This window comes from Cynocephalus volans, chromosome 14 (genome assembly GCF_027409185.1).
Source record: "Cynocephalus volans isolate mCynVol1 chromosome 14, mCynVol1.pri, whole genome shotgun sequence".
Taxonomy (NCBI): Eukaryota; Metazoa; Chordata; class Mammalia; order Dermoptera; family Cynocephalidae; genus Cynocephalus; species Cynocephalus volans.
This window is the reverse complement of record NC_084473.1, coordinates 30,703,694-30,730,848: the sequence shown is the minus strand read 5'-3', so window position 1 is coordinate 30,730,848 and position 27,155 is coordinate 30,703,694. Positions and strand designations below refer to the sequence as shown.

The window sequence follows — 27,155 nt, the reverse complement described above, 5'->3', positions numbered from 1 at the left end:
AAATACAGAGGTAGCAATATTATTATAGGATATAAAAAATATTCCCAACTGTGAATACAACTAATAGAAGTTATTTATATAATAACAAAATCACTAAACTAACAAAAATAGGGCAACTGATTAAGCAAAGTCACAGTTTACCAAAATATAAACTAATAAATATTGCAAACAAATATAAGAGCAATACTTAAAATACTAGGAGTTAAAAATCATTTCATTCAGTAGTGCCTTTGCTAACATCAGCATGTACTATTTATAACTGTACTTCAGAAAGAAGCATAGGAAGTTATAATTCACATCCAACAAAAATGTGAAAATGTAAAATGCTACATGAGAAGGCAAATGTGAATATCTAATCAAAACTGCCAGGTTTTATATTTCTGTATAGCATTTCTAAACTTCAGCGCTTTTAATAAGAACCTGATTAATGTCATTCAAAGAGCAAATCATTTACATTTTTAAGTTAATGAATTACTAGCTTTTTAATTCGTTTTACACAAAACAGACACTTAATAAATCTCTACCAAAAAAATTATGGTTGAAATATGATTTTTATAATACTGTTTGAATCCAGGGAAGGCAGTATAAAAATCATAACTCAAAATTACCCCGACTGTTCTTTTAACTCATTTTTTTTAATGAGAAAACAACAGATGGTTCTTTCTTTATAATCACATTCAGGTATGGTTTTTAAATTAGTCAAAATTTAAATCAAAGGTCACAAAATTTCATCAATGGCAAAATAAATATATATTGAATAACTGTAATAACTTTAAGTTGACAAATATTTACTAAGCAAGTACTAAACTGGAATTTTTTAAATATGGTTTTATTATCCTTTTAAATATCTTTAGGGTAATAAAAGATACTGTTTGGCAACAGAAATTCAAGCAGTAGCTTACTTCAATACAGTATTTTGATAATGAGAATCTGGTTTTTAAAATACTTTGAAATTTTTTTAAATCATACAGTTTTACAGTTATTCTTGATTAACCCAAAAAATAGTCAATTCAATCTCACTATCATCTCTCTCTACAAACAAGGTTCATACCTGTCTACAGAACGGCCTGGCCCCACTCCAAGTTCTGGACGTGCACTAGGTAAGAGGTAAGACAATCTGTCCATCACTGAGGACGCCACAGGTAAGGCAGCAACATTTTGATTTATTTTCTTGAGTTCATTTACAATGGCACTAGCAATGGACTTCAACACATGATGAGGAAGATGAAATGTAACTGTGGCCCACTGGGGAAAAAAGGGAGTATATGCAAAGGAAAATGTAGTCAACAGATTTAACCAAAATCATAACTTAACCATTATCAAATAAAGAACTATGTATCGGTCTCAAGTCAATCTGCCCATCAGTTTATCAATTAAAGCAGGGACTTACAATATTAAGTACAATATTAAGCATTAATAATTAAGTATAACTAAAATCACCTGTCATTTTTCATATCCATCCAGCACATACCAAGTGTTAAGCATAGGTAGGCACTAAAAGATCTCCATTCATAAGATTATTTGGACAATTACCATCACTGGGGTATATGAGAATTTAGTTCACCTTGGCAGATGCATATATAAAAAATGAAACCTCTTAATCACAAGAGCCAAGATACGGAAGCAACCTAAGGGTCCATCAACAGAGCAATGTGATAAAGCAAATGTGGTGTAGATGAGGGGTTTTCAAAAAGTTCATAGAAAGATTCTTGTTGTCTTTTAATTCCATTTTTTGATGAACTTTTTGAAGTACTCTTGTATACACAATGGAATAATATACAGCCTTAAAAAAAGAAAAAAAATCCTATAATTTGCAACTACATGAATGAATCTGAAGGATGTTATGCTAAGTGAAGTAAGCCAGGCACAGGAAGACAAATACTGCATGACATCATTTTTATGGAATCTAAAAAAGATGAACTCTCAGAGTACAATAGGGGTTGCCAGAGATGAGGGGCAGGGGGATGAGGAAAGAGGGGATGTTGGTCAAAGGATACAAAGTTTCAGTTACATGGGAGGATAAGTTTTGGTGATCTCTTGCACAGCATGGTGAACATAGTTAATAATGTATATTCCAAAATTGTTAAAAGGGTAGATTTCAAACATTCTTACCACAAGGAAACGATAAGTAGGTGAGGAGATGACTATGTTAATTAACCTGATTTAATCTTTCCACAATGTATACATATATTAAAACATCACATTGTACCCCATAAATATATACAATTATGATTTGACAATTAAAAATAAAATTGTTCCTTAAAAAGTGAAGCCTCTCCACACTATGCCGAGGGTTGCAATCCCCTTACCGGTCAAAAAAAAAAAAAAAAAAATTAAGCCTCAACTAATTACCCTGAAAAAGACAGTTTAGAACCAATGGTAGGTAACACATCATCTTATATATCCCACCACCACAATTAAGTACGACTAAAATCATCTGTCATTTTTCATATCCATCCAGCACATACAGAGTGTTAAGCACAAGGCAGGCACTCAAAGATTTCCATTCATAAGATTATTTGGACAATTACCATTACTGGGGTATATGAGAATTTAGTTCACCTTAGCAGATGCATATGTTTTTGTTGATGTTGACACCATAATCCAGCAATATAACTAAAGGCATAAGATGGCAGTCACACAGACCTGGATTCTGAGCTCAGCTTCACCATCAACAATATTCAATAAATGTTAACCACAATTATTTAATATTGTAATAATCACTGAAGAAGTTAGACTGCAAAAATGCTAAGTAATTATTCTCCCAGAGAAATGTCTATAAAGTAATTCCACCTTTATATCCTGTCCCCACTCAACTATGAACAGTTTCCACTCTGTCTAGTATACTCTAGGCAGCCTAGTAAATTATTATTTATTTATGTAACTGAAAAAATTGTGGCCAAAAACATCACTTGAATTGCTAAAAAAAAAAAAAAGAGAGAGAATGAAAACCTCTCTTCTTGTTTCTAGGCCTAACCTGTTCATAGATGCAGAGCTCCTTCACTGAAAGGGAGGCTGACTCCCCTTGAGAAAAGATCCTACAACAATAGCCCAGCTATATACTGTAAATCATACCCTAAGCCTTCCCCCAAAGGGACTTGTGGGCATTCACTACAGTGACCATGCACTAGGGAAAAGATCTTTCAGGCATTACAAGAAAGTGACATTGAACAGACCTGAAACATCACTGTCATTTACCAGTAAAAGGACTTAACAATGGTCAAGTGATTAATGGAGTTTTGGCAAACAAAAGCTGTCTCAGCAAGCTCTGTGTGTCCACAGAATTCATACTGTAGTTATTTTCCCAGTTCCAATGCATAATTGGAAGAGATATATAATAGGCAACTGGAAAAAATCCCCACATTAGCTCTCTGCTCCTATCTGAGGACCATTAAGGTAGGAAAGGCGAAGTAGAAACCCCTAGAACCTTCCTTCTCTACAAGGATATTAAACCAAAGCAATATCACATTCCTGAGGAAATTTCTGAGATTAACGCCACTATAAGAGACTTGAAAGATACAGAGGTAATCAAACGATCTTATCCCCATTTAATTAGCCTATCTGGCCTACACATTATGGAAATGAATCTTGAAGAATGTGAACTGTAAACTATCAGTCTGTGACATCAGTTGCAGCTGCTGTTCCAGATGAGGTATCTTTATTGTTATTGAAGCAAATCAACAAATCCCCTGATATCTAGTAGGCATTACAGTTCTGTCAAATATTTTTCTATACTAATTTTTAAGGACTATCCAAAAAGTCTGCTTTTACCTGGCAGGAATAACAATAAATCTTCACCATCTTACCCTAGGACTGTATCTCATGTTCTTTACCTTATCCTAGTCTTCAGAAATCCTGATCATCCTAACATCCGGCAGATCAACAATCTGGTCTATTACATCAATAACATCACACTGATTGGAACAGATGAGAAGTAGCAAGGAACTTAAATGCCTTAATAAGATACACGCAAGCCAGAAGGGGTCAGTAATCCCCAGAAAAACTAAGGATCAAGCAACCTTGGTGAAGTTTCTACAGGTCCAGTGGTCTGGGCATATCAGGATATCCCCTCCAAGGTGAAAGACAAGATGCTATAACTTGTAACGCCAACCACTGAAAAACAGGGACAATGCTTAGTAGGCCTAACTGGATTTGGAGCCAATATTTAGCATATTTTAACATACTGCTCTAACCAAATTATTCAGTAATATATAAGGCTGCCAATTTTGAGTAAAGCACCGAAGAAGCTCTGCAACAGGTCCAGCCTGTACTCCAAGATGATCTGCCACTTTTACCTCAAGAGAACATTCAGTGACACTGACACTAGAAGTGTCCTTCGCAAATAATGATGCTTTAAAGAGCCTCTGGCATCCTGAGTTAGGACAATCACACAGCAGAATGCTAGGGTCTTAGAGCAATGCCATGGCCTCTCACGCAAATTACTGTTCTCCTTTTGAGAAACAGCTCATGGCTTCTTACTGGTCCCAGATTGAGATTAATATCTACCCATGAGACAAACATCTAAGCAATCAGAGCTGTCTATCACAAACTAGGTGTTATCTGACACACCAAACCATAGTATCGGGCACGAACAAGTATCTTTCATCAAGCATTTTATAAAAAATCAGTCTTGAGAAAGCCCAAAAGGACAAGTTGAATAAGCAAGTGGTTCAGACTTCTACAATACCTACCCCCATTGCAATGCCTTCTCCTCATTCCACATCGACAGCTTCATAGGAAACTCCTTATGATGAGATAATCTGAAGGGAAAATACCCTTGGCCCTGATTTACAATGGTTCTGCCCAATATGCTAGTACCACCCCAAAGTGGATGGTTGCAGAATTACAGCTCCAATCAGAAGGACAGTAGTGAAGGCAAATCTTCTCAGCAGGCAGAACTTCAACCAGTATATTTGACTGTTCTCTTTGGATTGATGGAGGATTGGCCAGAAGGAAAGATTCTCGCTGATTCAAGGACAGTAGCAAATGTGTTAGCTGGATAGTCAGGCATGTGGAAAGATCATTATTGGAAGACTGTTAACAAGGAGGACAAGGGTAAAGGTCTATGGACAGACCTCTCAAAGAGTGTGAAAATATTTATGAATTATGTGGATGCTCATCAAAAGGCATTCATTCCAGAGGAAATGGACAAACTGTACACATTGTACACGTCAGTCAGCTTCTCCCCATAGCCACTCCAGTGCTTGCTCAATGGACCTGTATGCAAAATGCCATAGCAACAGAGATGGAGGCTATGCAAAGGCCCAATGACATGAACTTCTCTTCTCTTCCCCAAGACTAACCAGGCTACAGCTACTGGAGACTGCTTAATCTGCCAACAGCAGTTACCAAAGCTGAGTCACCAATATGACCCCATTTCCCAGGGGGAATAGCCAGCTACCTGACGGCATGTTGATTATATCAGATTCCTTCAATCATGGATTGGGTGGCACTTGGTTTTCACTGTAACGGATATGTATTATGGGTATGCATTCGCCTGTTCTGCCCACAATGCTTCTGCCATAATATTACATACCGATGCCTGTAGACTAACCAAATGTCTTATGCACCATCATGGTATTCCAGACAACTTTGCTTCTGACCAAGGAAAGCATTTCAAAACAAAAAAGATGTAACAATGAGTTCTTGCCTCTGAAATTCACTGGTCTTGTTGTGTATCACCCAGAAGGAGGTGGCCTGACGAAAAAGTACAATGGCTTACTAAAGATTCATTTTCAACACTAATTAGGAGAGACACCCTGAAAGATTAGAGGTCTATCTTACAGGATAAAGTATATGCTTTGAATCAACAAAAAAATGCATGATACTGTTTCTCCCAGCATGGTCACCATTATACTTAGTAAACCCATTCACAGATTTATTTTAAGCTTTAAGATCTACAGGTCTTACTTCCCAAACAAGAATGTTCCACCAGAAGTACAACAATGGTTCCACTGAATTGGGTGTAGACATTGCTACCCAGCAATTCTGGGTCCTTCTTGCATGAAATGAACAGGCAAAGAAGCAGGTTATTCTACTGGCTGGTATGACTGAAACTGACAAAACAAGAGGAAGTTAAACTGATGCTGAATATTAGGGGCAAGGAGAACTCATGGAGAACCCAGGAGATTCCCTAAGGTGCGTCTTAGTACTTTCATGTCCAGTAGTAAAAATAAATGGATGATTACAACAACTTAAAAAACAGCACCACTGAAAATTCAAATCCTACAAGAATGAAGAGTTGGATTACGCTACCATGTAAAGAATCCTGACCACTTGAGGGGCCAGCCGAGGACAAAGGGAATATGGAACAGGCAATAGAAGAAAGAAGTTATAAATATCAAATATATCTTCTTGACTATTATAGAACTGAGGACTGAAGCTATATGCATATTTTCTTCACTTCTTATTACAAAAATGATGGACAGGTAGACAGATGGATAGATATAGATTTAGATATAGACACATAAGTATAGATAGACATATAGACTTATTATTTTATATAAGAATTTTTGGTGGTTGTTAATTTAGTCTTTAAGTAGCACAGTTCTGTTACCTTAACAGTGGGACTGTGACTAAATTTTAGGAGTAGTTAACATTACCTACCGATGGATAAAATTATCTGTTGAAACTTTGTGTCTCCCCTTTCTGGGGAAGGGGAAAGAGAATCTTCATTTGTAAAAAGTAGCAAGGCGTCTTGTTAGGTAAAAGTATATTTTTGTTGCATGAAATACATATATAAAGTGTGTATGGAGATGCTGAGTAGCCAAAGGTGTGTCTGCGACAGTTATTAAGCTACTATCTCTCAACTCTAAACCTACCCTTTAATTCTCTGCTCTGCCATGTTGGAGCTGCGACTCTACATACTATATTTCTTCTTTGTCAACCAGTTTCCTGGCTATTAGGTTCTGCCAACAGGAATACAGGAGGGAAACTGCAAAACATTGTTTCAGCAAAGAACTTGGTGGCAGTAGCTGATTCTTCCATCCTTCTGCATTTTTATGTTTTGTTACATTTAGCATCCCCAGAACTAGTCTCATAGAGCTCCCTTACAGGAACTACCATCAGCCAAGTAGTACCTCTCTTCAGACATATGAGTCCCAGTTCCACAAGGCCCTCCTCCAAGTTCCTGAGGTACCAGCTGGGCACTAGTTCCTCCTCTGAAGTCTCAGTCCCAGATCCATGAGGTCTATTCTCTATGTTTCTTGGTTCTGATAACCCTAACCTCTTTTCTTTGTTCCTTCAGACCTACGTGAGAGCTGTAGTTACCTCATCTGTTACCCTGTGAATTCTCTGTGTTGAAATTCATAGTATGGGCCGGCCCGTGGCTCACTCGGGAGAGTGTGGTGCTGAGAACACCAAGGCCCCGGGTTCGGATCCCATATACGGATGGCCGGTTCGCTCACTGGCTGAGCGTGGTGCTGACAACACCAAGTCAAGGGTTAAGATCCCCTTACCGGTCATCTTTAAAAAAAAAAAAAAAAGAAATTCATAGTATGGTTTCTGTTTTCCTAAATAAAATGTCTCATCAATGTAGTAAGAGCTGATAAAATCATGGTAAATCTACAAAATAATTCAATGCAAATATGAAGAATGCAGATGATCTATGAGAATTGATATGAAAATATACCCAAAAATAAATTCATAAGTGGAAAAAAGCTAGAGAAAAAAAGATATTTGTAAATGCACAAGTTACTTTTAGGAAAATGGTTTTTACCTTCTATCTTATATCTTCAAGTACAGAAGTTTTATATGTGGTTACATTTATAACTTAGTAAAGGTCTTAAAAGAAAAATACAAAATAAATTAAGGAAATATATCCAAGGATTTAATTCAAAGCACCCTCTCCCACAGACATCCCCCTCATGCCAAAAAATAATTTCAAAGAAAGCACAAAATGGTCTCATTTCAAAGACATATTCCACTCTCATCCAAACTCATAACCTAATGAGGAATCCTCTTTCATCAGTCTCTCAACCAATACAGGACCATCAGGCACTAAGGAGGATTCACAGAAACCTTAGGAACACAATAAGCAAAACAGTTCCCCCAAACTGAAGTTAAAATTTAATAAAAAATAGTTTCAACTCTGAGATGACTTATAAGCACATTATGTTTTTTAAGAGAGAAAAACTAGAATTAGAATATTTCCAGGGAGGGAAAAGCAAAAGGATGGAGATGTTTGTTCTATTACAACCCCAAACAAGGTTAATTTTTTTTAACTTCTTACCTTAGCAACTTTGTGGTTTGCTGCAGTCTCGTGAGATGTATTTTTTAAACCGTCTTTGAGCTGTGTGATGAACAAATCATAACCCTCCATACTAGAAATATCTACCTTTTCTAAACATGCTGATAAGAGCTGCTGTGCCTAAATAAAAAAGATGATCACAGAAAATAAAACACACACAAAAAAAGTTAAATTCAGATCCTCATTCAGCTATTTTAATTTGTTACAATTATGATGGGTACTATACTCAACTTATCTACTTTTACTTTTTTTCTTAACAAACCTAATTAATCAAATAATGATTTAAAGAGTTGTCATAAAATTAAACTAGATAAAGCAGTGAGTGTAGTACCACAAAGTAAGGCTTCAGTACACAGTAGTTATTATAAAACCAAATCAAGACAGCAAAACGGACAAGCTGAAACCATGAGCAAAATTGAAAAATTTAGAGATAACTGTAAAGTCTAACGAGCTTTAAATACTCAAACCATGAAAGGTGACATTCACTAAGTCAGCAAGCAATGCGAAAAAGCCCTTTGCATTGTTACCCACATATTCAATATGAACTACCTTAACAGCTGGTAAAGGAAAAGATTTACACTGTTCTATGTTTATTAAACCAAACCCAGGACCCCATACTTTAGGGAAGACAGTGACAAACTAATGTGATGCCATATAGGATGCCTGGGATGGTGGAAGGTCTACAAACAATATTGTGAACAACATTTAGAGCTGTGATTATTTAAAGTAAAAAGAGAAAAAAACCAACAGCAAATGTAATATCAAACATAGTGGAGGAGGAGGTAGAAACCAACTAAATATCTAGCATCTCAATGAGTGTAACAGGAAAAATAGTGACTTGATAGTTAATAAATGTTCAAATATTTTATTTTAATTCTTTAGTTCTTTTTAAAACCTGAACATGGGCTGGCCAGTTAGCACACTTGATTAGAGCATGGTGCTGATAACACCAAGATCAAGGGTTCAAATTCCTGTGCCAGCTAGCCACCCAAAAAAAAAAAAAAAAAAAAAACCTGAACATAATTTAACACTGACTTTCATTGTTGAATATATTATATATCCTTTATTAAGATATCAACTGGTCTGTAGTCCCTAAATTAGGAGAGGAAAAAATGTTCAATCCAAGTAGAACTAATTAATTTTCTGTCCAATGACAAAAAAAGATGGCTTCTCTGTTTTTGGAACTCAAATACTTTCATGATAAAAAAGATGGCTTCTCTGCTTTTAGAACTCGAACTTCCAGCAACATGCTTTCAATATTAACATATAATAGAATATGGTTATATGACACTAAATGTGAAATCTAAGTAGATATATTTTGGTATCTTAAAAAAAAAGAAGCCTTTCCAAAGAGAAAAATGCAAAATAAAAACATTTAAATGTACTGCACTTAAAATTTACACACTGACATTTTTTTGTGTCCTAAAAATGGGAAATATACTGATTTTATCAACCAATCATATCAATCCACCAAATGCAAAACAATTTATAAACAATAATTAAGCATGAAGGCAGAAACAATTTATCTTATTAGGAAAAACAGCATTATAATCTTTTATATTCTATTTAAGATGATTCGAAATCTAATAACTTTGAAAAGCATTCTTTCGAATTACATATGAACATCAACCCATACAAAAAAAGAATTTAAGTTAGAATAGACTTAAAAATCAAATAATGAAATTTTAACACTACAGAAAAATACATTTGGCTGAAATTTAAAACTGCAGTTATTGAGAGACATGATGCACAGCAAAGATTATCGGTTGTTCACTAATATGTGTTCCTCCCTTTTTCTTAAAATTAAAAAAAAAAAAAAGAACGACCTCTTTCCTAGTCTCCCTCTCACCTTCATGTGGCCATGTGACTAAATTCTGCCCAAGGGAATGAATATGAAAAGAGTACGTGAGAGAGAGAGTTTGTAAAAGAAAAAGAACAAAAGGGGGAGAAAGAGAAGAAGAAAGAGAGAAAGAGAAATGCCGGTGTGCTCTCCTGGCCTCTGATCTCCCTTTCCCTAAGACCTGGAGCTGCTGTCTTAAACTCACCAGCAAACTGCTGAGTTAGCAATGCTGGCCCTACACTTGGCCCTGGACCGTTACTGAAAAGAAACTATCTTGTTTAAGCCATTGTATTTTGGGGTCTTTCTTACAGCTGTTTAACCTATGCTGATGCATAGTTCACACCTAAAACACCACTTCAACAAACACCAATTAATTACTCAGAGGAAAGATAACTATTTAAACAAAGTTGTGTTTGATAAGTCAAATCTTTGTTTTTACAGGGGTACCATATAATGCCCTTAAAGGAAAACTTCATTTGATTTAATATCTAATAGGTCTGATATTACATTAAGAATAAGAAAGAGCACATTGATACTTATTTCAACTTACCTCTGTAACGGGTAATTCAAGCTGAACCACATCATCCTGCTTTGAAACTGGAGTTTGCAGAGCAGTGTCTAACAACAAGATTCCATTAAGGTCCTTCCTACACCCTACTGCATAATCATCCACAAATATAACTTTGTCCACAGCAGAAATATACTGACATTTCACCTGTCCACCTGGTTTAGCTGTTAAAAGAACAAAAATTCAACACTTAAGATTTTAAGACCAATACAGTCCATTAAAAATAAATGTTTACATGGCAAATTTGCTCTAAAGGAGATTATTGTGGCAACTGATTAAATTGGATTATTTATTATAGACTAAAGTAGCAATGTGAAATTATCAAAATTTGACAACTACACTGCTGTTATAAAAGAGAATATCATTGTTCTTAGAAATAAACAGAAATAGTATGGGGTAAAGGGTATGCTATATGCAATCTACTCTCAAACAGAGCAAAAGTAATACATATATACATGGGGGAATGATAAGCAAATGTGGTAAAATGCTTAAAGCTGGTAGAAATGGATAAAGGGTATAGGAAGTTCTTTGTACCACAGTATTCTTGAAATTTTTCTGTACATTCAAAATTATTTCAAAATTTAAGTGTTTTTGAACGAACACTTTTAAAAATTAAATATTTTCTTTATGTCATTTTTTGCCTATGGAGCATAAAGGCAGCATGAATAGGTACTAGATAATTACCTCAAAAGTTCCTGAGGGCTTTAAATTTGAGATGAAATAGAAAACATTCTTAAAATCTACACCATGAACCAGTAAAGCTTCTAGTTCAACCACCACTGAGAAGGCACAGTCACCAAGTCACTTCCCTTAAGTTCTGCTGAGTCAACAGGAGAAGTATAATTTAATGAAGAGCCATAGAATACACTAACCATAAAATTTCTCAGAATGAGAATTTCGAGAAGTCTTACAAAAGATAGCATCCAATAGGCAGAAGCTTTATATATAATGCCCCCAAAAAGTATGAAAAAGATAACATCCATTTCTATATTTAAATTATAAAGAGATTTATAAGGAGATTATTGTTAAGTGTTTCTTCCATAAATACAAAATTTCTATAAAGATACTTTAAAAACTGATCGATTGAGAATTTTATAGCATTAGAGAAGAAACTTCTCTGTGAGCAAGCAATCCTGCTGCCAGCATAACTAAACACCCACCACAATTCTATAAAACACTCCTGTTACTAGTACTGCTAATGCCTAATGATAAAAAAGCAGAAAAGTGTAAATAAATCAGGGTCCTACTCATCAATCTCTAAGACAACTATAAAACATGTTATTATCAATGAATATTAGGGCTGGCTTTCTTAATCACAGATTACTATAGCTCTCTTGGGCTCTAATAGGCAGCTTGGAGGCATTATAAAATTGATAAGCAACTAATCCATTATCTACATAAAACAAAGAAAAAATTCATGGAATTTTTATAGATGAGTTCCAGATCTGGCAGTTTGAAATATAAGTTAGCATACAGGAAAGCAACCTCTGTGATAACATAAAATAGGAATATTTACTAGTATTTCTGATCTGTAGGTAAAACCACAAGAAACAATACAAATTATAGGAACTCAGAGTAAAACTGTGTAAGAACTTATAGTTTTAAAAATCAACAAATTTTGGGCCGAGCAGTGGCGCACTCAGGAGAGTGCGGCGCTGGGAGCGCCGCGACGCTCCTGCCGCGGTTCGGATCTATATGGGAATGGCCGGTGCACTCACTAGCTGAGTGCCGGTCACGAAAAAGACAAAAAAAAAACATCAACAAATTTTTAAAAACTACAAATCCCACTTTATTGTTTTGGAGGTATGCAATCAGGTACAAACTATAAAAATCACAATTTTGTTAAAACTTTCTCAGGTATAATGTGTGAATCCCCAGGGTTTTTAAATGGGTTTCCACACAACCCTAGGATTCCATATGATGTCACTAGAAATTCCTCAAGAGAACATGACTGAAAAAAAGTGAACTTTTTTGAATTTCTTGCATTATGTAATACTAGCACTCAAAATAATGGACAATGAACAGTCTTTTAGTAAATTCTTTAGAGGTCTTTCAGGCCCATACGGCAGCATGCAATAGGACCATGTTCACCTGGTTTAGTCCATTCTCAGATTCTGACCTGAGTTAGGAAAGAGTATCCAAAATGGCGAACATTATATTGCACAGAGGAGAAGACAACAGGCTGAAGTCAGTCATACTCCCTCAAAGGCTCTTAGGACCTCAACTAATTCCATCTGCAAAGATCTATTTCCAAATAAGGTCACATTCCAAGGTTCCTTGTGGATAAAAATATTGGCGGAAGATTATTCAACCCACTCAGACCGTTTCTCTGAATCTTTTACTCAGCCTAAGAACTCTATTTTGAGAGAAAGAGCTTTGTTAATTTAGTCTGATAGTACGCTCTAGTTGAGATTTAATGATCTGCCCCTAGACAAATCCAAGATTTCTGTGAAGGAAAAGAATCCTCCAATGAACAAAGAATATTTTGTGGAACTTTTTACCTTCTTGCATGTTCACCTAGCCTCTTTCTAATTAACAAGAAGCAAGACCAAGGACAAAGATTCTCTAATTTCATTTAAAAATGAAATCCATGTGTATTTAAGTCTGACCCAAAATTGAATATTTATACACAGCAAAAAACAATGCAAGTTTCATAATGAGAAGTAAATTTCAACATTTATTTTTAGTTACAAGAATAACAATTTCAAGACCATAAAGACCCATAAAAGAGATCAAGAAATGAAGAGATCTATACTGGAGCCTGATTGTGTCGCTAAGTAAGAAAACATCTTTTCAATCTTGTATAATATTGTATCTTAGGTTATGCTTTTCCTCATATTGCTTTGGCTCATGGTTTTAGCAGTATTACTATTCAACACTGTCAATAAATTTTAATGTTGCAAATAAGATTAATTAAATTTTTATAATCTACATGTAAATTAAACATAATCTACATATAAATTAAATCTCCTAAACCTAATTTTTATTTTTTCCTTTTTTTTTCCATCTTTTTTTTTTCTAAACCTAATTTTTAAAAAATTAAATGCCATTTTGGCATAAATCAGTTATTAACAGAAATTCATTTTGTTTGTCTTATGAGTTTTAAATGTCTGAAAATACATTTCTTTAAAAAATATAAGATACGGGGCCGGCCCGTGGCTCACTCGGGAGAGTGCGGTGCTGATGGCACCAAGGCCCCGGGTTCGGATCCCATATATGGATGGCCAGTTCGCTCACTGGCTGAGCGTGGTGCTGACAACACCAAGTCAAGGGTTAAGATCCCCTTACCGGTCATCTTTAAAAAAAAATAAAATAAAATAAAAAATATAAGATATGGTTAGCTAATGTTCATGTTTTCAAGAAAAAATAGCTAAAAAGTCATTTTTGGTTTTTAAATGGGGGAAATAATTCTATAAATACCCTACACGATACTCTGTTCCCTATCAGAATTTTGTACAGAAGATATTTACAGAAAAACTTTTAAATCTACACGGATAAAGTTTTAAAAAATTCAAGTAGGAAATTTTAATGGAGGAAAAACTAACATTTCCTCTATCTCCACCAGAAACTGGCAAACTTCTTTTGAAAAAGGTTAGATAGTTAATATTTTAGGCTTCACAAGCCATATATGATCTCTCACAACTACTCAACTCTGCCACTGTAGGGCAAAAGCAGTCGTGGACATTAAGTAAGTAAATGGGTGTGGACATGTTCCAGTTACACTGTATTTGCAAAATCAGGAGGCAGCCTGAGAGCCACAGCAGTGGCAGGCCATAGTTTGCAAACCCCTGATTAACAATAACAACTTGCATTAGTGCAGATTTCTTTCTGGGAAAGGGGAAACCTCACAAAAATAGTAGATTAAAATTCACAGCCAGACATAATAAACAGCTGAAAGCTAAAAACAACAAAAAATCTTGAAAGCAACCAGAAAAGAATAATACATTATTGACAGGGAGGCAATGATTATAATGTAAGCACATTTATCATTAAAACCAAGGTGTACAGGGCCGAGCCCGTGGCGCACTCAAGAGAGTGCGAGGCTGGGAGCGCTGCGACGCTCCCACCGCGGGTTGGGATCCTATATAGGAATGGCCAGTGCACTCACTGTCTGAGTACCAGTCACGAAAAAGACAAAAACAAAAACAAAAACAAAAAAAAAAAACAAGGTGTTCATTAGGAAGTGGACCATTTTTAAGTACTAAAAAATTAAATTCTATATCCAACAAAAATATCCTTCAGGAATGAAGGTAAAATAAAGACATTCTCAAATGAAAGAATACTAAAGAGAATTTTTGCCAGCAAACTGCTCAAAAATAACTGTGAAAGGAAGTTCATCAACGGACAGAAGGTTAAGAATGAGGGAAAAACAGAAATGGTAAATATCTGAGTAAATATAACCAACGATTCTTCAGTTCACTTCTTTAAAGTATATTTGACAGTTGAAAGGAACAATTATTACATTGCCTGATGGGTTTAAAATGTATGTAAGATACAATAAGTGAACTATAACTTAAAAGTAGGGAGGGTACCAGCTAGCTGCCCCCAAACAAACAAAAACTGTTAAAAGTGGGGAGGGCACTACATGGTGAAAAGGTTTCTATAGTCACCTAAAGTGGTAAAATATTCATTACAAACAGACTGTGAAAAGTTAAGTATGTATATTGTAATCCCTCAAGTAATTATAAAAATATATATATAAAGTATTATACTAAAAAGCACAATAAATTAAAACAAAATAATTTTTAAAAGATTAACCTCAGGGCCGGGCCCGTGGCGCACTCAGGAAAGTGCAGCACTTGGGAGCACAGCGACGCTCCCGCCGCAGGTTCGGATCCTATATAGGGATGGCCAGTGAGCTCACTGGCTGAGTGCCGGTCACGAAAAAGACAAAAAAAAAAGATTAACCTCAAAAAAAAAAAAAGAGAGAGAGAGAGAGAGAAAAAAATGGAAACAAATAAATACAGTCATTTCTCACCATATGTGAGAGATTGGTTCCAGGACCTCCAGCAAAGTCCCTGATATAAAATGGCATAGTATTTGCATGTAACCTATGCTCATCCTCCCTTATTCTCCAGATTACTTGTAATACCCAACATAACATAAATGCTATATAAAGAGTTTTTATACTGTATAGTTTACGGAATAATGGCAAGAAAGAAAAGTCTCTATGTATTTGGTACAGATGCAATTGATCAAATCCACGGATGAGGAACCCCTGATACAGATGGCCAACTGTAATATATGGAATACTTAAGTCAAAACATCAATAATTACAAGAGAACTTCAAAAAGTTTGTGGAAAGACAGAATTAAAAGACAATACAAATCTTTCCATGAACTTTCTGAAATAACCTCATACATTAAATATAAATATGCCAATTAAAAGACAGATTGTCAGAATGGATTTACACACACACACGCACACAAAATCCAATTATATGATGTCTACAGGAAACTCTTACCCTTCTAAAAGGGCAAAACTAAAAGGATGGGGAAAAAAGGTATGCCATGCAAAGGTTAAAGGTGGAGTGGCTATATTAATATCAGACAAAGATCAGAGTAAAGAAAATAACCAGGCAAAAAGAAGGGCATTACACGATGATATAAGTGCCAATTCACAAAGAAGCATTCCTAAATATGTTTGCACCTATCAGAACTTCAAAACACATACAGCAGCTGAGTTCCAGTCAAGATGTCAGAATAGATGGTCACCAGCATCACTCACTCCCACAAATCAACCAATTTACCACTATAAAAATGTAACAACAGCCAAGCTGGAGCCACTGGAGCTCAGGGGAAGAGGAGGAGAGACCAACGGAGTTCATGAAGGGGGAGAAGCCACAATGAGAGAAAGAAAAAACTGCTTGGAGTGCTTCGGGCTGCGGCTGTTTTAAGGCTGGAACTACTGAGCATATGGAGCAGGAGCCCTTTGGATGGAGTTGCTTGGAGGCGGCAGGGGAGAAGAAGACCTTGGTGGCCCCAGGACAGCAAGACCACTAATAGGGTTCCTGTGGACCCACACAGGAGGAGCCAGAAGAGCTGAAAAAGGGGAGCCATTCAGAGGCTGGTGAGTCATCACAAGGGACTGGTGTAGGGCCCGTCCCATGGGAAGTGTTTGGACCACAGGTGGTGGGGGAGACAGGCCCACCACAAGAACAGTGGGACACAGCAAGGACAGCCGACCTGCCCCCCAATCAGCACAGGCCCACTCAGAGGAGACTGATCGGGAATGCAGAATTGAATAGGGTACAGTTTGATGAAAAGATTCAGGCCCAGATCAGAGTTCCTAAACGACCCAGGTGCACCCGGTCTCTGGAGAGTCAGAAGTACCTATAAGATCAACTATTAAACCCTGAGCTGCACAAAAAGTCTTCCCTAGGGAAAGAGCAGCAAAGCAGCAATTTAGCTCAACAACACAGCTCAAGTACTGGTTCCCACAGGAAGTTCCCCCATTTTAGAAGTAAGCAAAGGGGCCGGCCCGTGGCTCACTCAGGAGAGTGTGGTGCTGAGAACACCAAGGCCCCGGGTTCGGATCCCATATACGGATGGCCGGTTCGCTCACTGGCTGAGCGTGGTGCTCACAACACCAAGTCAAGGGTTAAGATCCCCTTACCGGTCATCTTTTAAAAAAAAATTTAAAAAAAAAAAAAAAAAAGAAGTAAGCAAAGGACAAAAAATTAGTTCCAGCCCAGGCACACCGCCAGCCCCTTGGGGCCCCACCCAGGGACCTGGGGCATGGAGCTAGGGACCAGACGCCACCACCACCACCAGGCATACCACCAGTGCCAAGGAGCATGCCAAAAATATCACCTCCACATGGGTGGCCCACCACAGCCACCACAGTAACCACAGCTGCCGTGAAAGTGTCTAGACACCACAACCACCACACAGATGGTCTGCCAGCCACTGTAATGCATTGGCACAAAGAGAGTCACGAGCAGAGATCAGAGAAAAAAATAGGATGTCTCTCTCTACAAAGTCCATTCCAGAGTGACAGAAGAAGCATCTGCTCTATGATAACACTGGGGGACCTTGAACACACTTTTCAGCATTGGACAGATCATCTAGGCAACAAATCAACAGAGTAACCATTACTCTTTCAGAGGGAGAGAAGAAATCTAGGGTTGTCAGTGGTGGGAAGCGGGAGGGAGAGGAGGATAGGGAGAGACTGGACAAGGGGCATAAAGAATAAGTACAATTTGTAACAATATACATACTAGTAATATTGATTTGATCCACATGTCAACAGTGAATCCCAAAAATATGTATAACCAATTATGATTCAATTAAAAAAATAAAATATAATTTTTAAAAAACACATACAGCAAAAATTAACTGAATTAAAAGGAGAAACAGTCATCCATAATTATAGGTGGAGACTTCGACACTCTTCTCAGTAATTGATGGAATTAGTAGACACAAAACTAGACATTTGTAGAATATTCCACCTATCAAGAGTAGAATACACATTCACGCATATGGAACACTCATCAAGAGAGATCATAACCTGGGTCATAAAAAAGACTTTAACAAATACAAAAGAACAGATATTAAAAGTATGTTCTCTGACCATAATGGATTTAAAGTAAAAGTCAATAACATAAATATAACAGGAAAATTCTAAATACTTGGAAATTAACTAACACACTTCAAAATAATCCATAACTCAATGAAGTCTCCAGTAAATCAGAAAATATTTTGAGTTGAATGAAAATGAAAAACCTCAAAATCTGTGACATGTAGTTAAAGCAGTGCTTAAGAATAAAATTTATAGGAATTAAATGCTTATATTGAGGTAGGGAAGAATATCTCAAATCAATAACCTAAGCTTCCTATAAGAAACTAGAAAAAGAAGAGCAAGATAAACCAAAAACAAGCAGAAGAAATAAAAATAATAGCAAAAACGAATGAAATTAAAACTATTAATAAAAGATAGAGAAAAAATCACTATAAGCAAAACAAAATAGTTATTTTAAGATTAATAAAATTGATAAACCTCTAGCAAAACTGACAAAGAGAAAAAGAGAAAACACATCACCAATATCAGGAATGAAAGACGTAATACACTATAGATCCTGCAGACATTAAAAAATAGTAAGAGAATACTATGAACAACTCTACACACATAAATATGACAACTTAGGTTGTCAAAATAAATAAATTTGATACTGCAGATGTTAAAAGGACAATTGGGGAACAATATGAATAGACATACCCATATAAAAGGGACAACATAGATGAAATGTACCGATTTCCTTGAAAACCACAAACTACCAAAACTCATCCAAGGTAAAATAGGTAATCTGAATAGCCCTATGACTAGTAAGAAAATTGAATTCATAGTTTAAAAATATTCCAAAGAAACCTCAGGCCCATATGGTTTCATTGGAGAATTCTACCAAAAATTTAAGTAAGACGTCACACCAATTCTACACAATCTCTTCCAGGATACAGAAGAGGGAACACTTCCAAACTCATTTTACGAGGCCAGCATTAACCTGATAGCAAAACTAGAAAAAATACAAGAAAACCACATACCATTATCCTTCATGAAAACTGGTGCCAAAAAATTAAATAAACTCAACAAAATAAAAAGCAAACTGAATTTAGCAATATATAAAAAGAATATTTCACCAGGACCAAATAGGATTATCCTCGGAACACAAAACTGGTTCAATATTCAAAAAGCGATGTAATCTACCATACTAATAGTCTACAGAAAAAAACTACATAAGTCAGTGGATGGGTAGGCAAAATTCAAAATCCTTTCATAATAAAATCTCTCAGCAAATTAGAAATAAATGAGAATTTCCTCAACCTGAGAGAGGACATAAATCCTTCAGATGTCAACATACCTAATGGTAAAAGACTGAATGTTTTCTTCTTTAGATCAGAAGCAAGGCAAGGACATACATTCTCACCGTTCCTATTCAATATCATACTAGAAGACCTAGTCATTGCAATAAGAAATGAGAAGACTATTAAAGGCATACAAATTAAAAAGAAATGAAACTGTCCCATTCATAGACGACATGATTATCTATGCAGATAAAAATCAATCATACTTTTATATACTAGCAATGGTCAATCTGAGACTGAAATTTACAGAAAACCGTACCAGTTTACAATAGCTCTAAAAACATAAAATAAATTAAATACTTAGACATACATCTCCACAAAAGGCACACAGGATATAAATGCTGAAAAGTACAAAAGAATGATCAAAGAAATCAAGACCTAAGTAAAACTACGTTCATGAACTGGAAGAGTCAACATAGTAAAGATGTCAATATTCTCTAAATTCATCTACAGATTTAATGCAATTTCAATCAAAATCCCAGCTAGCTTTTTAAGATATAGATATGCTGACTCCAAAATTTATTTGAAAAGGCAAAGGAACTAGAATAACCAAAATAATTTTGATAATGAATAAAGCTGAACAAATCACATTACATGATTTTAAGATCTACTATAAAGCTACAATACCACAATGAAGTGTGGTACTGACAAAGGGGCAGACATATAGTTCAAATGAACACAAGAGAATCAAGAGATAGAACTACATAAACATGGCCGTTTGATTTATTTATTTTAAATTGTGGTAAAATATAGGTAACATAAAACTTACCGTTTTAACCATTTAAGTGTATAGCTCAGTGGCATTAAGTATATTCATACCCTCGTGTAACCATCACCATCACCTCACAAAACCGAAACTGTACCCATTAAACAATAACTTCTCCGTGCCTCTTTGCTGCAGCCCCTGGCAACCACTCCTCTTTCTGTCTCTATGAATTTGACTACTCTAAGTACACACCTCATGTAAATGGAATCATACAGTAGTTTTCCTTTTATGACAGGCCTATTTCACTTAGCATAATGTCTTCAAGATTCATCCATGTTGTAGCACGTGTCATAATTTCCTACCTTCTAACCATTCATCGATAGATGGACATTTGGGTTACTTCCTCCTTTTGGCTATTTTGAATAGTGCTGCTAGGAACGTTGGTGTACAAATATCTCTTTGATTTCCTGCTTTCAATTCTTTGGGATATGATGGAGTTTGGATGTGTTGTTCCCTCCAAAACTCATGTGGAAATGTGATCCCCAATGAGGCAGTGTTGGAAACTGATTGAGTCATGGGGGCCGATCCCTCATGAATGGATTAATGCTCTCCCTGGGGGTGTCTCCCTCTATTTGTTCCCGTGAGAGCTGGTTGTTTAAAACGACCCTGGCACCTCCTCTCTCACTCTTGCTTCCTCTTGCCATGTGATCTGCTTCTACCTGCCATCGCCACTTGCCACCATGAGTAGAAGCAACCTGAGGCCCATGCCAGATTCGTAAGCCAAATAAACCTCTGTTCTTTATAAATTATCCAGTCTCAGGTAATTCTGTTATAGCAACACAAAACGGACTAATACAGGGTATATACCCAGGAACAGAATTGCTGGTTATACGGTAATTATATTTTTAATTTTTTGAGGAAATTCCATACTGTTTTCCATGACAGCTGTACCATTTTACATTCCCAACAGCAGTGCACAAGGATTCCAATTTCTCCACATCCTCACCAAAACCTGTTATTCTGTTTTGTTTTGTTTTTATAATAGCCATCCTAACGGGTGTAATGTGGTATCTCAGTGTGGTTTTGATTTGCATTTCCCTGGTGATTAGTGATGATGCTTTTCACGTGCTTGTTAGACATTTGAATATTTCTTTGGAAAAATGTCTATTCAAATTTTTTGCCCATTTTTGAATTGGGTTATTTGTTTTTGTGGTTGTTGACTTTTAGGAGTTCTATATATGAGAGTACTTCAAAAAGTTCATGGAAAGATTTGTATTATCGGGCCAGCCTGTGGCTCACTTGGGAGAGTGTGGTGCTGATAACACCAAGGCCACGGGATCAGATCCCTACATAGGGATGGCCAGTTCACCCACTTGGGAGAGCATGGTGCTGACAACACCAAGTCAAGGGTTAAGATCCCCTTACCGGTCACCTTTAATTAAAAAAAGATTTTTATTATCTTTCAATTCTATTTTTTTGATGAATTTTTTTAAGTACTCTCATATATTCTGGATATCCCTTTTCAGATATATGATTTGCAAATATTTTCTTCCATTTTGTGGGCTGCCTTTTTATTCTGTTGATAGTGTAACTTTTTTTTTTTTTTTTTTAAATAGATGACCAGTAAGGGGATCTTAACCCTTGGCTTGGTGTTGTCAGCACCACGCTCAGCCAGTGAGCTAACTGGCCATCACTATATAGGCTCCGAACCCGTGGCCTTGGTGTTATCAGCACCACACTCTCCCAAGTGAGCCATGGGGCCTGCCTGATAATGTAACTTCTGATGCACCAAATTTTTAAAATTTTCATGAAGTCCAATTTGTCTATTTTTTCTTTTGTTGCCTGTGTCTTTGGTGTCATATCCAAGAAATCACTGTCAAATCCAATGTCATTAGCTTTTCCTTTATGCTTTCTTCTAAAAGTTTTACAGCTGTAGCTCTTACATTGGTCTTTGGTCCACTTAGAATTAATTTTTATATATGTTGTTAGTAAAGGAACAATTTCATTCTTTTGCATGTGAGTATCCAGTTTTCCCAGCACCATGTGTTGGAAAGACTGTCCTTTCCTCCCAATGGTCTAGATCCCCTTCCTGGAAATCATTTGACCATATATGCAAGGGTTTATTTCTGGGCTCTCTATTCTATTCCACTGGTCTACATACGTTTATGCCAGTATCACACTGTTTTAATTACTGTAGCTTTATAGTAAGTTTTGAAATCAGGAAGTGTAAATCCTCCAACTTTCTTCTTTTTCAAGATTGCTTTGACTATTCAGGGTCCCCTGAAATTCCATACGAATTTTAGGATATATTTTTCTATTTCTGCAGAAAAAAAAAAAAAAACCTCATTGGGATTTTGACAGGGATTGCACTGAACCTGTAAATTGCTTTGGGTAGTATGGTCATCTTCACAATATACAGACAGTATGAAGCACTGGCAAGGATGCAGAGCAACTGGAACTCTTATACAATTCTAATGTAAATGCATAACGGTACACAGGTTTGACGGTTTCTTATGAAGTTGAATGCCACCCTAGAGACATAAAACCTATATTCACACACCAAAAAAAAAAAAAACTGTACGTTGATATTTATAGTAGCTCTATTCTTAATCACCAAACACTGAAAACACCTAAACATTCTTCAGAGTGACTGGCTAAATAAATGGTAATACATTCATACAATGGAATACTATTCAACAATAAAAAGGAATGAACTACTGATACATGCAACAATTTGAGTGAATCTCAAAGGCATTATGTTAAGTGCAAGAAGCCAGTACCAAAAAGTTACATACTGTATGATTCCATTTCTATGACACTGTAGAAAACACAAAACTATAGTATGGAGAACAGATCAGTAATTGCCACAGGTTAGTGATGTGGGCAGAGTGTGACTACAAAAAGATACCAGAGGGGAATTTTTTCAGGTGTTGCAACTGCTCTTTATCCTGATAGTGGTGTGGTTACATGAATCCATGCATCTGTGTGCTTGTGTTACCAGTACACAAAAAATAGGGAATTTTACTTTATAGTCATTAAAAAACATTTTTAAAAATGATATTGTAAAAGAAAATAGACATGAGAAAACACCCACAATATACTATTAACCAAGGGGCAAAGGGTAGTTCATAATACATTATTATGACACAAACTGTATAAAAATATATTAAACAATAGAAAAAAGTAAAAAGAACTACAAAATATGTTAACGATGGCCATCTTTAGGTAATGAAATCATAGGTGATTACTATTTTCCTTAGTGTATCTGACATCCTATAATAAGGTATGTCACTTTTTAAACTGAAAATATCAAAAGAAATTGTTTTTAAAATCAGTTACCAATTTTAATACCCACTATAAAAAACAGTCAACTACTTATCAATACACTGTGTGCATCCCTCTGAAGCTTACAAAAATACTGTCAAATATCTTAGCATACCTACCAGCTGCCAAAAATAAAAATAAAAATAAAGAAATACATTATCTTCGCAAACTGATATAACACAATGTAAAATTCCATTTCTACTGGGATATCATCAGACTTCAATGTTTAAAATAGGCTATTATAATGTACTATATACAAATATAATTCAAAGTAAATAAAGGAGGTGTAAAATTAATGTTAGGTTCCCACAAAGCTTTTAAAATATAATTAACCAAAAATGAAATCATTTAATAAGAGAAAAGTTGTTAGTACCACCAAAATGATTATTCCTGGAAAACAGAACTCAGTGCAAAACAAAGTAAGTTTGGTAAAGTTCAGAGACTAGTCCATGAAGAAAAGGGTAACAAATGACAAAATGCAATGCAGGAATAGTATTGTTCCAGGCAGGAGAACCAACATCTACCTAAGCACAGAGGAGGGTGTCCAAAAGATACAGAATTATTGGAATGAAGAGTTCTAAATTACAATTCTCTTTTTTCACTTTAACCAAAATTGCCACCAGACCATTCTAATTTTACTATATTCTTAAATATCTAACATCAATTGAGAAAGTTTTGAAAACATAATCACCACTGAAGAATTTCCATGGATGGGGCTCAATCTCTTAAAGACCTACTATTCCCTGCAAGATACTGTGTGGTCTTTTTCATATACATTATTCAATTTGTTAAAGTTAAATCTCTCAACACCTTGGGACACATAGGTTATCGTCTTCCTTCAGGATGTTGACCTGGCTATAATTAAGTAAAATTTGGGAACCAACTTCCCTATCTGATGTTGCTCAAAAGAACCCATAACCATCTGTAAAATGGCTGTTCGTGCACAAAGTTGTCAATGCAAGAAGCAACTCAGCTACAAATCAATACAATTCTACAATCTGGCATGCCCTTGTTAATTTCTATCTGAAGCTCATATTTGAAATTACTGTTTTCTGTTTAATATAGATGGCACATATCTCCAGAATGGTAGTCACACAGACCTTTCATCATTCCTCATATAGCCTACATTTTAAGTCAGTCCAAGTCAAGTTCCATCCAAATATGATGAAAATCCATCTAGCTGGTTTTGCCTACAATAGTAACAGCCAGGCCGACGGAAACTTCCCCTGGATATTTGCACTGCTGCTATCTCCCGCGTCATTCAGATATTTGCTCAAATGCCATCTCAGAGGTCCTCCCAGACCACCTAACAGCACAAACTTAACATCACCGTTCTTACACCAGCCTTAATTTTTCTTATGGTATTTATCACCACGTGACATATCTAGTATGGGTATATATGTACAATAGATCTTATCCTGCTAAAGCATGAGCTTTACGAAAACAAGTACTTGAATTGCTGTATCACTAGTGCGTCACACACAACAAATGTTTTTGAATAAATGAATCACTTTACATAGTTTTGAGGAACTTTTTAGTACATTAAGACTAAGCTATAATGTGGTAAAATGCAATATTCTCAGTTTGTTTTTAATACAACAGGAAACAAAAACATTTTAGGTATACTAGTTGACCAGGTGGTAGATACCCCAGCCATCTCTGCCTTCCCTATTCCCTTTCTGCCCTTCTCCCCTCTCAGCATGAGGAAGTCACTCTATAGTGCTATAGTGGCATTTTGATGAAAAAATATCAGAGCACTTACTTGATTCAAAAATCAACCAAAAATAAATTACAACAGAAAAGTACAAAATAGAAAGCAAAATAGAAATTTGGTCCTTGATATATCCTTGCTGCATACTTCATTACTGCAAGAAAATAAGTGATTCATTTTCAGAAATGAAGTATCTGATGGTGTTTTAACTAATTCAGGTCCAGACCGAAAGAGACAGAGCTCTCCTTGAGATGGTAATTAATTACTAGCCCCCACTGTTTTCTTCATTCCTGTAGATGGTTTCTCCTTTCACAGGGCTTCAGTGGGCCTTTTACGTAAGCAGGCTTGTCCTGAGCCCTCAGACAAAGAAATTTCTTACAAGGGGGTAATAAATCTTAGGTGTCGTCCCGGAAAGACTGTGCACCCCATAGTACTCTCAGCCAATGAGGAACTGGGGGGAAGGACTTGTGTACTAGGGAATAAATTGCTTGTTATAGCCCTTTTCTGTGTGCCTGTCCCATTCACAGCCATCCAGACTTGCAAAGCCATAATTAAAGTCTCGCTTTGCTGTACACCTCATGTCTCTATGTCCATCCTTTGGCATTGGACAGGTGAGGACATTCCTCACAATTACATTCACTAAACACAACTTAAAATATAATGGGGTAGGTTTTATTAGCAAAGTTACCTGAGAGGTTTTTCTTACAAAAAAAAAAAAAAAAATGTTTAAGGCTAAATAGATTATTATTCAATTCAAATGAAAACTGTCTAATTTATCCCAAACATACCAAATAAACTTGCTTGTCTAAGATCCTAGGCAAAGTCTAAATCCCTAAACCTCACTGCACATTAGAACCAGTTGGCATGCTTTTAAGGAAAAATATATATATACACTATACCTGGGCTCTACTCCAGACCATTTAAGTCAGAATAATAGGGCCCAAGCAGGATATCTTTTTAAAAGCTCCCCTGATGATTCTAATGAGCAACCAAGGCTGAGAACCACTGCCCTGTGCCATCTCCCAAGTTATACTTCTCTCTTACTTCATAAATCAAAGTACAGAAGCAAATCACAAAGATTTAAATTCCTGGTGCCCACAATAAACCTCAAAGAAGACATTCCTATCTTCCCTCCTCTAAAATTCACATCACTTCCTCTAAAAAGTAAGTATAATTTTACCTCCTCTAAAATACATCCCTGATTCAACACACACAAACTAGATCATAATTACTTCCTTTTAGGAACACTGTCCCAGTCACAGACTGTTTTATACAGCAATTTTTTTTTTAATTGAAACATTATCAGTTGTACGTATCTGTGGGGTACAATACTGAATATCAATACCTGTGTGCAATATGTGATGTTTCTTATTTGTACCCCCATTATCTCCTTTCTATACTGTCTTCTATTTGTACCTCTTTTTTTCTATACCCAAGAAGTTTATCTTAACTTTTTTTTATAGCCCTTACATTTGAAGTGCTACAGTTTACAAAGAATTTCTACATTCCTTATCTTATCAGATAATGAAGTAGTCTGGGTAAGTATTATTAGCCCATTTTAAAGATGGTAACTCAGAGAAATATCTTGCCAAAGGCACCCTTTTAATGAGGCCATAAGTAATACAATGCACATATCAGAAAGGTACTTCCTGCTCCCCTCCCCACTGTTCTTACATACTACATTACAGAAACCTATTATTACTATATTAATATTAGTTACACTAATATTAATATACTATATTATTATTATTATAAATCTATTATTATTCTATCCATAGTTATAGGCAACATTCCTAAGGACCGACTACTAAATGTTCAACAACTTAAGTATGGTTATAACTAGAGATTTCCAGTTTTAAAAGGATATAATACATCCATGTTTACCTCTGCTCCCACT

At 35.9% G+C, this 27,155-nt stretch overlaps 1 protein-coding gene across 3 annotated transcripts in view; it reads right to left on the bottom strand.

Annotated features, from left to right (window-relative positions):
* BIRC6 (baculoviral IAP repeat containing 6) overlaps window positions 1-27,155 on the bottom strand; it is a 244,234-nt gene that overhangs the window by 206,213 nt on the left and 10,866 nt on the right. For all 3 annotated transcript variants that reach the window (XM_063078978.1, XM_063078979.1, XM_063078980.1), the window contains exons 2-4: window positions 10,639-10,820; window positions 8,231-8,368; window positions 1,052-1,245 (exon numbers count right to left, since the gene is read on the bottom strand). In XM_063078978.1, the coding sequence (XP_062935048.1) occupies window positions 1,052-1,245; window positions 8,231-8,368; window positions 10,639-10,820 (514 nt within the window). The remainder of the gene's footprint in view (window positions 1-1,051; window positions 1,246-8,230; window positions 8,369-10,638; window positions 10,821-27,155) is intronic.